Genomic DNA, 19,031 nt, shown 5'->3' with positions numbered 1-19,031 from the left:
AAATGCCTGCTTGTATAACTGTCCTGGGAGTATTTCTTTGAAATTATTTGTAAGTGTTTGTGTGGCAGATATTTCTTTATCTGACTACTGTATGTGTGGAATATTTTTACTATATATATTCAACAGATAATTGTGTGGTAAATATTCATTTTAGTCCTTGCACTTGTGCAAGAGGTTCCAGTATTTCTGTTGTTTTTCAGTTGGCTTCTGAGCACAGTGAGGCTGTAGACTTATTTCCACAGAAATTCTTTCTGAGCTGCAGCTGTTACTGCAATATACACAATTTCTGTAGCTATTATCTTAAAAATTATTAGTTAGCCACCTGCTACAAAATAATGCTGCTCCATAGTACTGCACCATGGTATGATGAGTAGTAATAAACAGACTGTCTTTCTAAGATAAACTGTTGATGCTTGAAATAGTAAGACCAGACTATATAGACTTCTTGGAGTGCAAGCATAAGACCCTGTACCCCTCCAGCGTTGTCTGAAAGCAACACTTCTGATGGACTTTTCATATTTTGGTCTCTTGCGTACAGCCTAACTAGTTGTGCTGCACGTCTGTTCCTTTTCGGAATGTCGCAGGAAGCCATGCCAACCTTTGCCATGGTTCATCTCCTGCTGTAGGACCCGGGTGTGTGACAGTGAATTCTGTGTCTTGTCTCTGATGTGGAGAACAGTGTATTTTGCTTTATGTGCTAAGACTGTAGCTATCTACTGGATATGATCATTACCATGTAATGTTACATTTGTTTATTTTCTTCTGATTTGCTGGGTAATAGGTCCAGTATCTGTTCAGAGTGTTCTGTAAGCTTCAGCCTGGTGTGCCCGTTCTGGCACTCCATGGCAAACAGCATCAGATGAAGAGAGTGGAAGTCTACAACTGTTTTGTTCGGAAAAAGGCAGCGGTACTTTTTGCTACAGATATCGCAGCTCGTGGCCTCGGTAGGTACCCATTAAAGAACAGAATATTCACAAAGTGATGATCTGATCCAATCCTACTAAGACTTTTTCAGTACCAGTATGCTCTTAAGGCCAGGTTCATTTCTTACAAATCAAATTGTAGTTTGCTACTGCTGTATTTAAAAGCTCGTTATGGTATCTCGGGAAAAAGTACTCTTCTCAACGAGTTCTGCCATTTCTTTACTGGAGAGAGGTGCAGTTCATTTGTGCTTAGTTTTTCTTTTTGTCCCTGAATGACCTAAGCTGTTATTAGTCTTGTAATACCATTCGTTAGTAATGTAGTCAGTGGAAACTGTCTGGTTTTTTAGGTCTGTAGATAATCTAGGAGAAATTTTAATGTCTGTGGACTGTGTGTGGGATTATGGGACTTTAAGGGGGCAAAATAATAGATGAGGCAAAAGCAATAATATTTTTTATGAGCTGTTTTGGCTTGAGTTTCTCTTTTCTATAGTCATTAATTACTGGATTATAATTTCCTCCTCCATTATAACTTTTGCAAATACTTCGCTACTTAAGACATTTTTTTTAATTTTTGGAGGCAATTAAGTATGATAGAAGAATCTTTTCAGGAGTTTACTTGTATTTCTTTGGGATAGCAAACTTTCGTTGTCGAAAATGTAAGGTTTTGTCGGTATGTTACAGGAGGAGGAAATTGCTCCAAAATGGAAGTGAACAGAAAAGAAAACTGTTTAGCATGCCTTCTACATGGCTGAAATCTTGCTAGTGAGGAATTAATGTGGGTATGGTTGCCTGGGTTTAGAGTGTAGGTATAATTGTGGAATACTGCATTACTACAGACTTGGTCAGGAAGTAATACTGGTGCATTACTATGCAAGCTAGATGAAATACAGCAGGTGGAAATTGCCCTTTAAAACTATAATTCACTTTGAATATTGAGTTCTTGGTCCAGCTTGGTGACTTCCTCTTCCAGTTGTTGAGAGGCATTATGATATTTCTTTATATGGCTAGCTATAGCATTGGTGTCTGACCACAGCTCACTCCAAACCCCAATAGTGCAGAATAATGAAATTCTAGGTAAAAGTAGGTCAAATCCTGTTACTTTAATAATTAAATGTTGTGGTGTTTTATTATCTGTGTGACACAAAGCATCTGTCTTTTCTTGTCAAGTGTGAAATTGTTCCATTCAGTGCACTGTCATAACTTAGGAAATGAAGACACCATTAATTTTAACTTTCTTTGATGAAGAGGATGGTTGTTTATAATGTGCTAATACATGCAATTAATTTTATTTTTAACTTGGAGGTTACATGCAGGCGGTGTCTATAAATTGATACCTAAATGATAGTTCTTACAGGAAGCAATGCTCCAAAATAATGTATTACTCTTGAGTAGGAGGATTTTGAGTCCAGAGAGCTTAAAATTTAACATGTTTTTTCTTTACACAGATTTTCCAGCAGTGAACTGGGTCATTCAGTTTGATTGTCCAGAAGATGCAAATACGTACATCCACAGAGTGGGAAGAACAGCCAGGTTCATATTCACTTCTGATTAATATTTTAATGTTTTAAGCTAGATAACTACAGGCACTGCTAACTGGCTAAAGACTTACTTGAAAAAAACCAAAATATGAGTTGGAAAGAAAGAAGGCTATTAGCACCAGAAGACACTTTGATTATTTAAAAAAATGTTTTAACTAAATCATTTCTTAGTGAGCATCAGAGACTCCTTACAGCAGATAGGACGAATGATGTCTAGTTTAATCTGGGTAGGCAGGGTTAATAGTGAAGAAGCAAAAGTAGTCATTTGTACTTGGCAGGATTACCACAAAGGCTGAGTGGACCACATTTGTGTGTAGAAAAGCTTGTGTTGCCACTGCCATTTATAGGTAAATAAAGCTTTAGATTTTGTGAATCCAGTTTCTTTCAGTGTCATTGAGGACTCCTCAAAAGAATCATAATATTTCTTCTTTGTTTTACTTGAAGAAATAAGGAATCAAACAGTGTTAATTACTGGTTAAATTTTTAATTTTAGAAGTCTTTTGTGGAATTATATTCTTATGGATAGCTTTAGTTAAAATACTTGTGGCCAAGGCTTTATAAAGGGAGGTAGTTACCCAGATATGCTATTGAAAACCTGGTCCTTGATCTCTGAAGTTGATTTTTAAAAGAAACAGGAGTTATTGTAGTGTGTAATTCGGGAGATTAAAAACTTTATCCAATTATTTGAAGGATGAAATGCAAGACCTGGCATTATATCTCATACATAATTTAATATGTTTGTAGTAGGGTTTTACCATCTATGTTGCAATATAGTTTGAAGTCAAATATAATGACAGAACAGTCTCTTACAACAGGGTGTCAGTAACTTGTACTGTAGGAGTTTGAGATTTGTGTGTTTGGATCAGACAGCAGTAAATTTAGGTGACTCAGTAGTAGCAGCATGCGTACTTTCAGCATTTTTTCAGAATGTGGAGTTTTTAGGCACATATTTATTGCAATTGGTAACATCTCTGCTTTGTTTTTCCCTGTGTCCACCTTTTTCCTATCTGCCCTTTTCTTATAGAAGGGAATAATAAATTTTTAAATAGCTTTTGGTAATACGTTGGCTATAAGCAAAATCAATGAATGTTATATATAATTAGATATAATGTGTAGCTGCTTACAGATTTAAATTTGGCTGGTGTCATTGGTCCCAGCTGAAAAAAGACCATAGGCTTAGTTAGAACTTATTTTTTTTTTAATCCTGTGTGGCTTCTGCAGAAGGCTTGTAATTTTGTGTTTATGGTACGCTGTCATCATGGAAGGGAAAACAATGTATATGACAGAGACAGAGAGATCAGTGAAGGTTCTGCTCTACGCTGGGCTTTAGTTTGGGAGAAATGTACAGAGTCTCTTTGTCCTGATGTTCACCAAACAATTCTGTTTCCAGGACTAAAGTTAAGGGCATGATATAAACCATTGAAAATAAGATGAGGAAAATATGTAATAGTTTTAGGAATATACTGTGCACTAAGTAAATAACCTAATGTTGAGTAGGAAACTTCACTAGTTTTCAGTAGCAGTAGTTAGTATGAGGGGAGCTCATGTTTTCTCTATAAACTTAATAAAAATTAACTGCAGCTTAATAGTTGTCATTAATGGGGTTAGAGATAATTACAAAGTTTCATGGGTTATGAGAGTGTATAATTGCATGGAATGAAAGCTAAATTAAATATCTCAGCTAATTAGACTATGTTAAGCTGTAATTAAAACTGGTTTGCTGAATACTGTTTACTTTGGAAATCAAATTATTTTGTGACACAGAAGTAAATATGAAAGTCAGGAGAAAATACTAGTTTGGGACGGGCTGAAGAATATTTGAAGAAGTGTTGTTGTGGGTGTTCCCGCAACTCTTCTGCACTTTTGCAAAGCCTTAGCAAAAGTGCAAGATACTGATTGATTTAAATGGTTAAGACCACTGTGTTCCCTCAGTAGGATTTCACTTGCACTTCATCCTACTGTGGAACATAAATTGCAACCTCTGCATTTCTGTCTTATGGTAAACTAAAATCAGGAAAATCTGGGTGTTGTCCAGTAATGCTTTTACTTTACAGTAGAGTTGGCATATCCTACATTTTTTAAAATTTTTTTTAAACTTGGAAGATATGCTACCATTGCAGTGATTGGAAAAACTGTGGAAATTATTTCCCCCAACTGCATTTTTAAATATTAATTTAAAGTCTAGCTAGTACAGTAACATAATTTCTAAAATACTGGAAATACTGTAGCCATGTCCTTAAATATTTTTTGGCTATATTCTAGTCATACAGTCTCCTAGCAAATACTGTAATTTAAACTATTAGATCACAGTACTTTCCCTGTGGGTTTTAGTTTAAACATTCTAAGTAAATAAGAGATACTGCTACAGATCATCTGCAAAACTCAGTTCTAGCTTTTAATTTCTATTGATGCTTGCTATTCTGTAGCCATGAAGCATACAGTTGAAAAAATTCCTTCACCAGTTTTGTGAATCAAGTTGCAGTGCCACTAGAGGACAGCAGAAGATAATTTCTAAAGCACAGACATATGTGTTTCCCCCACCTCCAACTGTTTTTCCAGGCATAACTTGTGAGTTGTGTGGCATGAAAAGGAACATACCTAGGAATGTTTTTCTTTCAGTCGTGATTGCATTGACAAGTAGGATAGATATGGGAAGGTCTATTCTATCTTTCTATTCATGCATAAGTATCTTGTATTTTGGGTGTATCCATAGCCTATTATCCTGGCTTATCTCAGTAATTAATTTCCCTCTTTCTGAGCATTATCTTCCTCCTTCCCCCCATTGCTTTTCCTTCAGAGGAGACTAGAAGCTGTTACTTGAGGTTAGTGATTTCTCTGTGTGTGGAGTCTTTTTTAAAGACATTAACAGTGAAGTGTAAGACAATAAAACCGTTGCTCTGCAGTTTTTATAATCAATGTAGTATGTACAGATTTTTATATAACCTTTAAGTCTGGCTAAGGCTCAGACTTCTGAGATTAGTGGTGTTTAATCTGGGTTAGGTTTGTTAGGTGCTTAATATAAATTAGGAAGGTCACTGTAATTTTTTTGTTAAATGTAGTATGTGTATGCATATAGGCATGCACATTCAGTCTAACTGTACATAAGCTTTATCCTTTAGGTAAATTATATTGTAAAAACAAATTGAATAAAAAAAATCAGTATCCTCAAAGCAGGATACTATATTGCCTATTATCTTTGTACTGGCTGCTGTGATGGTCACAGTCAAAGAGCAGGAATAAAGACTTAGAAGATCTATAGTCTTTTTGGTGTGTTGTGAAAACTGAAGAATGTACGCAGAACAAGTTTTGGAAAGGTGAGGGGAGTAGGTCATTTAATGATACTATTCTGTCGTGAAGTAAACTGCTTTGAAACATGCTCATTGGGGCTCCCCTTAATTGCATGTTATAGATATGAAAGTGAGACTAGTGAGCCTTTAGAATAATCTGTCCAAGTGGGACTAAAGCATTTAAAAATGTGAGTGACTTAATGGAACAATTTTTCAGTCATGGAAGCTTGCGTTTGGGAAATGCGTCTCAGAGATGTGTGTCTTGGGTAGTCAATAAACTGCATAATCAAGATGGCAGCTCCTTGTTTGATGATGATGATGATTATTATTTTGTATTTAAGACATGCTGAAGCACATTTACTGATGTTTCTTTAAAAAAAGAATTGTGGTATTTAGACAATCTCTTATATTATATTGCAGTCAAGTTATTATCTTAATTCAAGTAAAGTAAAAATAGCTGCCAGTGGAGGTCATAAGAAATCATTGACATCACATATTTAACTTGCAATTTATATTATTAAAATCTCTAAAATTAAATGCTGTAACCTGCCTGCACTCTTGACAGAATCCTGTGGTGCTGCAGTTGCATTCACTGGAACTGTATTATCCGTTAGAATTTTTTTCTAATAATGTGATACGAATGTTCCAATACACTAAAATATTAAGTGGCTGTGGTTATTACGTGCTGACATGAAATTATCCTGGAAGCTATAATAAAAAAATAAGCACACATATTTCAACACAGTAGAGTGGACACAGCTGCTGTGGGAAATGGATTGCTTACAAACTGGTTGGAGGACTCAGCAACCTCCCAAGGCCTTTTAAATTCAATTTATTTTGAGACTAGCGTGATAAGGTTTGTGAGCTGCTGCCTGTTCTTGTCCATTATTTCTCCTGCCTAAGTCTGCTGAGCAAATGAGAAGATGAGCTAGTATGACTGAATGAAGGGGATTATGATATTGTGGCATACAAAAAACCTAGTTACGTGGTTCTCATAATTTGGCTATAGATATAAATGGGCCCTACTGTATAGACGAGAGAGAGAAGAGGATGTGAAGTGATCAAAAAAAATCCCTGCAAACCTGCTAAGTGATCTCTGACTTGATACTAATATTTACTGATAAATTTTTTAGGGTTGGACTGAACTAAGGTCTATAGACTTTAGTCTATACAAAAGAGAAGTAGGAATGAACAAAACACTGGAACTAAAATAATACAAGAACTGACTTGACTTAGTTTTTAGTTTGAAATACTCTGTGAAGTGGTGGATTTTTCATAGGCCATGGAAAAGAGAGCTCTTCTCACTGGTTTAGAAACCTTCATCTGTGAACACAGGCTCTCTACAGCATTTGCTCAGCTGTGTGCGGCAAGTCAGCTTTCTGGTCTGTTGTAGCTTTTGCTGGGCTGCTTTGGTAGGACTTGCCTTAGGCGGTACAGCCCCGTTTCCAGTTAGCAGGGCAGCTCCCTTGTTAAAGATTGTTGTTTTAAAGAAAAAATCTGTGTTAAAGAGACCATTGATTATGTAGTTAGGATAGAAATCATGATATCTATGCATGTGTTCATCTGTCACTTAAAAAAAATGGAATAGCAGATTCCCACAATAGGGAAGAAATCCAGCAGTGTAAAAGGGATGAGCAAGAAGAGTTTTATCTACTGTTTATCATGGCTAGGAGAAAGAATTTTTTTTTGCTTTGAAATTTAGATGTCACCAATCCCTTTTGTGACAGAAGGCCCAGAAGGTAGTATAATTGGAAACAAAATTTTGTCTAAACTGAGTGCAGTGTGAGGGAGCTAAAGCTGTTACTTTGTTTTAAGAAATATGTTTAAAAATGATAGCTTATATAATGAGATTTAATAGTTGAATTTTTAAACAAAACTATGACTTACTGTGCTTCTGTGGAAGGCCTTAGGGATAAATATAGATATTATTTTCTCCCTGTTGAAGGGTAGCCTGTGGATGAACAGATTTATTCATATGAGTATCAGACTGAAATAGGTCTTAGAATAAAAGTGCCGATTTTGACTTTTTTGGGATATATTTTCATAGCTGTTTAATATTATTCCTTTACATAAAAAGAGTGCAGCACAGACAGTCTTGTGCATCAAACTGAAATGCTTTATGCTTCACTGTTACAGATATTTTATCAAGGAATTGAAAATCTTTAGAAAAAAAAATGAATTAACATGCTAGAATTATTAGAACTTGACTGACTTAGCAGTCCTCATTAAAAGTAGTTGTTGAGGTTTTTAACTAACCTATTCAAAATGTAGATTGGGAAGTCACTGTTTATAACCTGGCTTCCAAAAATTAGATGTATATTTGCACACACAGCTGGTGATTCTCTTAATTTTCGAGTACTTCTTACAACAGATGAAGAAATACTATGCCTGTTTTTTCTCTTATCCTCAAATCTCTATTGCAATCTTATGTATTTTAATAAATATATATAGAATTCCAGTGGAAAAGTGGATCTCTCATTTTTCTTCCGTCTTTACAGGGGTAGGTAGTTAGCTGTAGAAGCAGAGATGTATGCTGCTTTTGAATTTTGTTTGTCAGTTATTCCACATGATGGAATTGTTTAATTCTAGGTTCTTAATGAAAACTAAAATTGTATGCAAAGCCTTAAAGAACATTGTTGGTGCAGAGTCAACTATTCAGCATCTTTGTGTTCTGAGAAGGGTCGGGATGGTGTGCAATGAGTAAATGTTAGCTTTACATGATGGATAGTTAGACTTCCCAGCGGAACTAACCATTAAATGATATGCACTAATAGTTGGGTGAATGTGTACGATGAATTAAAAGTCTTGTGGAAGAAGTGTGAAAACATGTATTTAGAGTGGTATTATAATACACATGCAAAAGGAGGCAAATTGAGTGGCCTTAGTTTTGATGCTAACTGTTCGAAGTGTTCAAATAGTGTTCAATTTGAAGGCTTGGTAACCTTAATGCTTTTGTGTTTATTATATCTCAGTTGCCTGACTTTCTGAATATCAGGGTTAGCATTCCTGAAGCAGATATTTTACACTCAAAATTTCATCTAATCTTTTTTTTAAGTTACATTGTTTGGGGTTGTTCTCATTTTCTGTCTACAACTAATAGAAATTTGAGTGGGAAACGCAAGGAATGGCCACCTGTGGTGCATTAATTTTATAAATCTGCATATAGTCTTTTTTGGAAATGCAGGTTTTTAATTTGCTAGATATGATTTTTGTATTTCTTAGGCCTTTCAGAAATCTTTTGAATTCCTAACAATGGCTAGTTGGGCATTCTGGTCATCATTCCCAAATCTTCAAAAGTGCTGGCCTCATGCTGTTTTCAGGAGTTTTCCTGTTATTCTGCTTGGGTTTTGTCTGAGTTTGAACAAAACATATCCTCAGAGCTAAATTATTTAATAAGTGAGATTCAAACTTGGATCTTGAATTAAGGACAATGTAGGATTGGAGTTCAATCATCAAATTAATACCAGGCAGTCCAGTCCTATATAAATTCTAATAAAGTTGTGTCTGATTATAAATCTCAGCTAGAGAGTTTTTCCAAAGTCAATCAAATCTAAAATTTCACTTCTGTTAAGGAGCTTAATATTCGAAATCAAATTATCGAGGACTGAACCATGACCTCAGAGCCAATTACAAAGTTTTTTAGATTTGAGTCCATGCGTTGTAACTTTCTCCCCCAGGTGTCACAGAAGTACAATAGAAAGTCATTGAATGCACTTCAAATTTAATAATTTTGTTTATTAGATATGGATGATTACCATAATTTTTTTAATAGTATGAGGCATGCTTAACTCGGGTTCTTATAAAACTATATGCAGCACAATTTTAACTGTTAAAGATGTCTTTCTGGTCTTTTCTTTTTATTACTTTTATGAGCATTTACATACTTGTGGACACGTAGCTATGCCTTTGTCCCTGAAATAAAGTAATAACATTGAGATTTCTCTGGCACATGACAGAAAAAATTGTTAGAAAAGGAAAGATCTCGGACTCTTCAGTTCTTCCAGCTTTAAGAACTTCTGTAGAACTGGAGCTTGGACTGCAAACAAGGACTGGGAAAGCAGTACTTTACTTACTCCCTTTAGCTCTCTATAGTAAATCTCATCTGGGGGAGAAAGAGCCTTTTCAGAAGTTGATTTGGTTTCCCTGATGTCTGACTCCCTTTACCTGAAAGGATCTGCTGTGGTGAGTTTCTGGAATCCTAACGTTCCCTAGGATGGCTTATTGGTTTGGAATACAAGGCTTTTTAGGGATGTCTTTAAGCTCAGAAGTTTGTCAGCCATGCCTTACTTCCTCCCAAGTCTTTTGACAGATAAGCTGATAGCATATGTTGATGCTATCCATGCTGGCCCAGTTATGCTTAAATTATATCTTCAGTGGCAAAGGTCAGCTTGAAAAAGTCACATTAAAGCAACAGATGAAAAAATACACACATTTTTGATTATGGTGGTTGATCTGTAACCTCCAAAAGTATAAAAATTCTACACTTAGGTTCCTTGCATAGTTTTGTGTGTGGTGAATATCTTCAAAAGCATTGTCACCTGCATTTTACTGAGTTTTCTGGAGATGGGAAATATGCAAACACAGGAAACTGTCACACAAGGATCTTTATATCTGCAGTCCTCCTCCCCCAGATTTTACAAGTATCTCATCTCCATTTTTCTCCTTTTCCAATTTTAAAAATAATGTTTTTGTTCTTGCCAAACAAAGCAGAAATACGACTTTTAACTCTCTTGAAGTTTGGTATCAGCTTGTATCTTCTGAAATATAAATGTTAGGAAACAAGTTCCAATACATCTGTTCCAGATAGAACCTGCGTAACGTTTCCTTTAATGTCTACATGTACATAGACTGTCCTTACAGTTCTCTGCCTGTTACTTTCCCCTCATTTTTCTTCCTACCGTATGTCTGCCTTCCTGCAGACCACAGTTGCCTGTTGACCATCAATCAGATGGTTTCTGCTCCTGTTTTATTCTGGTATCACCACGACTCATATGTCGCTGGCAGTTAAAGTGATGCATTTCATTGAAGTATATGTTATGGCGGTCATGGCAGGGATGTAAAATGACTCTGACTAGTTACAACAAACTCAGTTCCAGCTGCATGATATGATGGAATTGATTAATAACCAGATCATGTTTTCATCTATTGCCTTGGTGATAATGGTAGTATTGGTTTGCTTTGACAGTATTGTTTGGGGGTGTACGCAGCCGTAGACTGGTTCTGATCGAGGTTGGGTTAGGATTAATGAAAACTTACTGTGTTTGGTCTGCGTGAGAAGAATTTTTTCTCATCCTGGCCTCAATGATTCCCATGCTGTCAGTTCCTTCATGCTTGGTACCAACTGCCAGCTTAGGGTGATCTTTAGCAGAAGATTAAGATTGATTCTGTCACGGTGAATACACCATCTTCTCAATTTAGTGGTTTTTTTTTTTTTTTGGTTTCAAAAGAAATAAAATTGTTCTGCAGCTCTGCACTTTTCTTTGCTAGGGAAATAGTGTTCTTGACATTCTTTAACCATTTTTGTTTGCTTCTAATTAGCCAGTACCAGATGGTCCTAATTTATCCCATTTCCTTCTTATCCAGTTTTTGGTGATTGCCCTTGGTTGTAGGTCTTCTCTTTCTCATCTGCAATCAGTGTAAATATATCATTGCTACCCTTTGTTTTGTAGTGCTAATGATGTTTTGTCACTGCTTCCTTTCTTGTAAGTTGAGATTGAATTGCAGAAAAATTACTTGCCTTTTTGGGAAATGTTGAAGCCAATACACTATTTCTTGAATAAATAATGGGACAGGTATGAACTATAGAAGTATGGATCCATGTACTTCTAAAGTAGATGTTTGCTTTTGGTGACAATTTGAAAGCTGCAGTCAGCAAGAATGGGGAGAACTTCTCCAAGTTTCTTCTCTTCTGCAGCAGGACATTGTATTCGTCCTGCAGAAGAAATTTAGAAGCTGAGTTAACAGCTCTTTGTTGTTTTGTAATATATAAAAGTGTAAAGGTTTTATCTATGTCTCTTGAAGAAAAAAAAATTACAGGAATTTTCTTTTTTTGGCTTTAGTGGAGAACTTTTTTTTTCCCTTAGGAGATGGAAGGATGTTCTTTTCTCCTATGTTTTAGATGTTGTAATGGCAACAACATGTTGAGCAGACAGTTTAAGTGTTCTTTTCTTATGCTAGTTTTCAGGGGCTTGTGCTGTGAGTTTGCAAATATAGAAGCTTTTAGTATGAGAGGTGCAGGGAAAACACTTTTTTGGGAAATTATGAGGCTTTCCACAGCAACATACACCTCTGTTTTGGAGGTTGATCTTTTTAAGAGCGTAGCTTTCCTGTTAGCGCATTTGTTACTAAATTGTTCATTTCATTTTTGAGAAATATGATAAAGCTTTGCACAAGTAAAACTCCTGTATTATAGGCTTGCATTTTCTTTTCTGTAACTAAACATCCATGGGAGAGCTAAATAGATACAAACCTTTCTGAATGGAACTTAAGATCTCTTGTTTTTCGGCTTACTCAAATCAGTAATCGTTTAATTTTTGTGTTTAGCTCTGAAGAACAGCATTAATATTAAACTGGCAGTTTTCACACTTAATTAAATCACACTTCTTCTTGCCTTGGTAGTTTGACTGAAACTTGTTGTTCCTCCTCCTTTCTATTCAGTTTAATTTACGTGCATTTAAAATATTGGCATTTAAATGAGTGAATGACTCCAGAATATCTAAGGAGAATGCTTGGACTGTATTCATAGTTATCAGGTGTCTTTCTGTCCCTTTGAATTTCTGAATGCATCAGCTCTGAGGAATGTTTTTAATGTTGCTTTTTTTCCTCAGTAGTTGCCAAAAGATGAGAAAGTTTATGCACTTGAAAACCTCGCTCTCTATTCTTTATTTTAATGTGATTGCTTCTTTCCTTAGCCATTGTACTCTTTTCTCTGCATAAAGGTTTTGTAAGATTTAATGTAAACTTTGAAATAGCTACTCTCCCTAGATACCAGGTTTAATGCTTGCTTTCTTTTTCAAATCATTTTTCTCCTCCATGTGGAATATGCTTCCAGAATTGCACCTCCTGAACTTGTAGTTTCAGAAAAGATGACTGACTCAGCATATAATGTTTAACACTAATAGCACAAGGATACCTTTCACTAGTCAGATGAAAGGTTCGCCTGATCCCGTATGGTGTTTTGGGTGGCCTGGTGGATGCTGAGGAAAAACTATAGGACCAACTCTAATGTACAGTGATGTTTCCCATAGTATATCATTCCAGTGTTTGGGTTTGTGGCATGCAGAGACTGTATCTACATCCATCAGCCCTTGATGATTATTGTTTTCCATGATTTGTGTAGCACTTGTCTTTCATAGTACGTTTCACACTAACACAAGAAATATTTTAACGCAACGGTTTAGGAATGCTAAGTCAAGCACTCAAAGATACTAAATGCCAGAAGCAATAAAACTGTGTGAACCACTTCCTAACTTTGGCTAAACTTAATGAACCTACAAAGATCATCCTTTGTAGGTGTTTATAAAGTGTGATCGAGATTTTTTTTGTCTTGATAAATGAGGAAGATTCTTCCTGAGAAACCAAACAGACATTCTTTCCAGATATTAGATCATTTTCATAGATCTTTCATGAATTCTTTCCTCCTATAGCATCTATTTTGAAGAGAAGAGCAAAATTGTATATATTATTCTATAGAAAAAATTGAAGAGACTGTTACTGGCAGCAATACCATCTCTGTTTTCCTGTCTGATACAAGCTTTGGGTAGATAAGAGAGTATTTTCCTCCTTGTTTCCAGCAGTGCATTGGGAGTTCACGTTCATCTGATGAATAATTATCTGTCCTGGAGCTGTGACCATCAACTTTTTGCCATAAAATTCAAAGTCCTCTCTGGCTCAATTGTTTTCCGGGATTCCGTTGCCTCTTCAGACAGTGCAGTGTGTGACATGCACCTACTTTACTGAAGTATCATTTGGAATTTGGCTGTGTTAAAATATATAGAGCTGTCTTAAAGCGTGGGCTTGGTCTATATAAATAAGACAGTTCAACCTTAACTATTGTATGAAGGGCCCAAACATTCATTGAATGTTTTGTCAGCAGTGACTTATGGCCCCTCACACTGTTGCTGAAGAGAATAAATTGCCTTAACCCAAACATATGGGTTGCTTTAGAATTTTTTCAGAACGATCCTGCAGGGTGGTATTTCTGCATCAACAATGTTTTTAGGCCTACTAATTAAAGGGATTAAACTCAAGTTAATACATTAGACATTGGTTTTTGTACAGTACGTCAGACCCCCACCCCAGAACAATGTTTTCTGGCACAGAGCCCCAGTGTCTTGGTGTTTGTTTCATGTTACTCTAACCAAACCATATTTTGATAAATTTTCATGGTGTTGGTGTGTGACAAAGGCTCTCCTGTGTATCAATTTCATTTCCCTGTCAGATTTCATAATCTAGACTATCAGTGTTAAAATTTCATGATGACAAACATTTATAAGAATTAAAAAAGGTAGGATTTTTTTTTCTGGAATTATCTTTAGAAAACAATCCCCAAACCAGTACACTCAAAAGCATTTTGTCATGGTTTTGCAGATTCATCAAATGAAAGCAGAGAGCTGTTATGAAAACTGTCAGACTGTTTTTACTGCAGGTTTTGTTGCTACTTGCGTTGCTTACTGCACTGTGCCAGATAGCGCTTGTAGTTTTCAAACAGTTCTGCAGCACAGTTTTTGCCAAGTGATAGCTGGTTATACTTTGGGAAATGTGGTCTCCCCACGTTCCATCGCAAATGATTTTTATCAGTTAGTGATACAGTTCTCATCTGGTGCGCCTGAGGAGATCCTTCCATACGCTGTGGCCTCACAATTAAAGCTATCTTAAGCCAAGGAGCCTTGGCTCCAGCACTTCCTTAAATAGCATTTCTATCCACTTCTCCATCCACAAAGATTGCGGTGATGTTTTCTTCTATCACTGTTGACTTTTTATTGGAAAGGATCTCATATGTGACCTACCTTGGACTAGTCTTATTCTCTGTGTGGTTTCTAACTCAAAGACAAAGTAATAATATCTCCCACCTTTCTGCTGAAATTTTATACCTTTTGTATAGTCTCCTTTCCTTGATGGTTCTCTTGATGGGGAACAGTTAATGCAATTGGAGCACAGACCCAACTGGAAAGGTGGGATGGAGTAGGAGAAGACAAAGATTTATGGAAGGGCAAGAAATGGATGGATGAGTGATGGACAGAAGAGGGAGAGGTATTGATCCAGAAACAGATTAAGAGTGGAATAAAGAAAAATAATATAATGAATAATGTTTCAAATAAATGCACTATTTGTAGTCATAGCAGTTTATGTATCACAATCTGCTCCTCCCAGGGACCCTGTGAGTCGCTTTGCTAGTTTATTGCTGCTCTGTAGGATGACTGATTCCTGTCTTGCTTTGGTTTGTCCCACAAGTTGATCTCCTCGGTTGTGTTGGATCCTGTCCCATTTTGGCACACTTCTGAAATTAATTGGGTTATTGGTTTTTTATACAATGAAGACTCTATGCAATATCTTTCTATTAACCCGTTAACTTGCTATTAACTCTAAAGGACTATTCTTAAACATATAAAAGAAGAATGAATGTACCTGTTGGAATAAATATGGACTCAGATAATGCAGACAAGCTAATTCATCATTGTACTACTTCTATAGCAGGATTTACTGTTTGTTTACTAGCGCTGTTGAGTAATTTGTTCTCCATGAGCTTCTGCAATTTACTAAGTTCAACAAAAGTAGTAACCTGCACTTTGTTACTTCAAGGAGGTGAACAGGGAAGATGCTTTAAGAACAAAATAGAAGAATTTTTATTTTTTTGGCTGACCATAAATCTGAGTAACTGTCAACTCAGGTTTGATACGGCTGTTAAAAGCCTTGATGAGGGAGTGCTAGGTATGGTTTTCAGGGAATCAGTCTGTTTGTATTTTTTCTTTTGCACCTAGAAACTGGTTCTATGGATGAAAGAACTGCTGTTTCTATGCTCTTCTTGCAGTGATGCCTTTGTGACCTGTTAGACCAAAATGCTTTTTTTAAGATGCAGGTAGAAGTTATTTGGGATGAAGGCATTCAATCCTTCCTTAGCCTTCACCTTCTTTCAGCTGGAGGATATGCAAATGAGAACCAGTTGTAGCCAAGTGTTAGGAAGAGTTGCCTGTTGATGAAGTGTGAATACAAGTAGCTAGATCTGCTGGTATGGTAAGCTTTGATTAAGTGACCTTTGATTACCACAGGTATGTTTTGAATGCAGAGAAGAATAAGAACTGCTGGTCTGAATCTGTATCTTAGCCCCAGATATTTAATGCTGTATGTATAGTTTTGAGACCCATACAAGTGTTGGCAAATTGGCAAATCACTTGATTGGTTTGCCTTTTCTTTTCCCTTTGTAAAGTGAGGATTGTTGTCTGCTATTTGGGTTGCTTATAAGGAAACAAATGTAAATTCTCGGTATTGAAAACTTCAACAAAGTGTGTATTTTTTTTTTTTTGCAATCTTACTTAGTGTCTTTTTTGTTGTGTTTGATCAGATACAAAGAAGGTGGGGAAGCTTTGTTAGTGTTGCTTCCTTCGGAAGAAAAAGGCATGGTGGAACAACTGGCACAGAGGAAAGTACCTGTCAATGAAATCAAGTAAGTGACTAATGGCTTGTCCGTAATTCAGCCTTCTTGCCATAGGAATATTATGTGATAGGTCTACTACAATCATGATCTAGTCAAGTGCCTCTAAGCAACATGAATTGCCTGAAGTCAGATAAACAATGGAGATCATTTGTTTTTGGCAGTTTTGTAGAAGGAAAGGACCTTTAGAAGTAACCTGTTTCATCCTGCTTCCCAAAGGCAGGATCAGCTGTGCAAATCATTCCTGACAGGTGCTTGTCTAACTTGCAGATGAATATGTCCCAATTTCCCAAGGTGGTCTCATCTATACTCAACAGTTCCTGCCATTAAGGGTTTTTCCTCAAGTGTCTGATAGGCATCTCCCTTGTAGTAATTTAAGTGAAATATTTCTTTTGTCCTGTGCCAAAAATATATGGAAAATGACTTATTCCCTTACTCTGTGCAACTACTTTCTACCTAATTGAACATTATTGTGCTATCTTTTACCTTTCTTTTCTTCTGGAGATTAAATAATTACAGTTTCTTTTATCTTTCCTTGTATGTCTTTTTGGACCTCTTATCATTCTTGTTTCTCTTTCCTGCCTTGTCATGGTCTTCCTGAATCAGTTGAAGGATAGGAAATAAAAGATGGGAATAAATGATCATTTTTCATAATGGAGAGCGTATATCTAATGGAGTCCTGGAGAGTTTTATACTAACTGTACAAATGGAAACTGACTTTAAAAGAGTTACAAAAGGACATAATGATGCTATGTAACAGTAAAAAAGCATCTACATTTCCAATATCTGTTAAATGCAAAATAGTGCACATGTAAGAAAGATAAAAACCCTAACTGTAAAAATAAAAAAAAAATTAGTGGCGATTTCTTAATTAGCTATTATAGATAGGAAGGGAGTCCTTTGTTCTCTGAGGCTGTTAGCCCACTGCTAAATCAAAAGGGCAAATAATGTGAAGGAAATATGGGAGAGGAATTGAAAGCAAGCCAGAAAATACGCTGTGATCTGACTAATTTTGAATACTGATAGAGTTCAGGTTACCCCATGCCAAAAATCTTAGAGTAGAGCTAGAAAAATGCCGGAGAAGAGAGATAAAGTAAAAATTAGTTTCTCTGCAAGTAGATAGGAGGAGGAGTAGGACTATTTTGAAAAGCTATGATTTGAAGGGGAAGATGTGAATATTTAAGCCTGAAGATAAGTATCTGTGTGTGGAGAGTGATTGTGGAATATTTGTTTTTGATAACAAAACAGATAATTGTTTTTGATAATAAAATAGTGTGAAACTTTAAGCAGTTGTCATTACCTTATCACTTAAGCCTTCATGTCAACTCAAAACTAACTATGCTCTCTGTTCTTTGAATTCTAGTGTAACGAATGATGGTAAGAAATGGAAATTTCTTAAACTGTTATCCTTTTTTTAATTCCACTTTCCGTACATGTTTATGTACAATGTACAGTAATAAACAGCATACTTTACAGCACTCAAATAGGGCAGTAAACTACTTTGAAACTGTTAAATATTATATACATATTTACAAGCAGTCTATAATTTCAAAAGTTTTAGATGCAAACTGTAAACTCAAATTATTTTCAGTAGTACCTTGAGACTACTTCAGTGCATCTAATTTTGTTGAGTAGCAAGATGAACAAGCTGCTTCCCAAGGGCATATCCTAACAAATTTTTGTGCCTCTAAAAAATTTTACCAAAGGAAGGAGGTACAGTGCTACTCCGGCTGCTCTCTGGCCCAGCTCTTCCTACCCTTCCAGCCTGCCAGCTTGTCTCCTGTAACGGTAGGCAGCCAGGATCCAGAGAGAAAGCACAGAGCAGTTGAAGCAAGAAAAGGCTGCTGCTTGGAAGCTGGCTGAAATACAGGAAGACTTCTGATGCTGCTATATCAAAACTCTGTGTGTGTACATATATATGTATATATAACAGTATATATTTTTTAAAAAAATTTCAAAACTTACCTTTTGGATGTTACAAGTGAATCTTTTTTAACTTAAATGCACACAGTGCTTACTTCCTAATCAAGTAGCAATTAGGTCTTCACGTTGCTCACCTTAGAAGTGTCTTCATGTGGGCATGCTCTTTTGAGATATTCAGTGTTGGATGAATTATCTTCCCAAAACCCAGGTGTCTTTGGTAGTATATAAGATTAAAAAATATAAATAAGATAGAACAAAGTGTTAAAATCACTTCTAGTTCATTCTATACAATCTTGCAAGTTCAGCACATTAGTAAAGTCTTCCTGCTGACATCATAAACTTTTTGAACTGCCGTCTTCCTCTAGATGTGTTGTATGCTGGTGAAATGAAGATTCTTGCCCGATTTCTTAAGAATGCTTACAAGCATTCTTAAACATTACTTACTTTCTGCTATAATTACCAGAGAAAAAGAGCTAAGGCTAGAATTTGCTAGGATAACTGTCTTACTCCCAGTGCATCTCCATGATGTGTTGGAAATTCTGAATCATACATCCTCTGCAAGTTTTATCCCTCCTATAAGGAACCTTGTAAGGAGCTTACCTCTTGTGAAAGCGTGGAGGATTCATGTCAGTGCTTTTTTTCCTATGAAATTGTAGTTGAATAACATACTATGCTCTGTAAAGTGATGTATTGCACTATGTAATTTCTT

The 19,031-nt window shown here is 36.1% G+C and overlaps 1 protein-coding gene across 1 annotated transcript in view; it reads left to right on the top strand.

The window, feature by feature from the left end:
• DDX10 (DEAD-box helicase 10) overlaps positions 1–19,031 on the top strand; it is a 204,606-nt gene that overhangs the window by 14,783 nt on the left and 170,792 nt on the right. The window contains exons 8-10 of the mRNA XM_064505051.1: positions 782–944; positions 2,369–2,453; positions 16,310–16,411. Of these exons, the coding sequence (XP_064361121.1) occupies positions 782–944; positions 2,369–2,453; positions 16,310–16,411 (350 nt within the window). The remainder of the gene's footprint in view (positions 1–781; positions 945–2,368; positions 2,454–16,309; positions 16,412–19,031) is intronic.

This window comes from Dromaius novaehollandiae, chromosome 1 (assembly GCF_036370855.1).
Source record: "Dromaius novaehollandiae isolate bDroNov1 chromosome 1, bDroNov1.hap1, whole genome shotgun sequence".
In the NCBI taxonomy this organism is placed as follows: domain Eukaryota; kingdom Metazoa; phylum Chordata; class Aves; order Casuariiformes; family Dromaiidae; genus Dromaius; species Dromaius novaehollandiae.
This window is presented reverse-complemented; position numbering and strand designations above follow the sequence as displayed.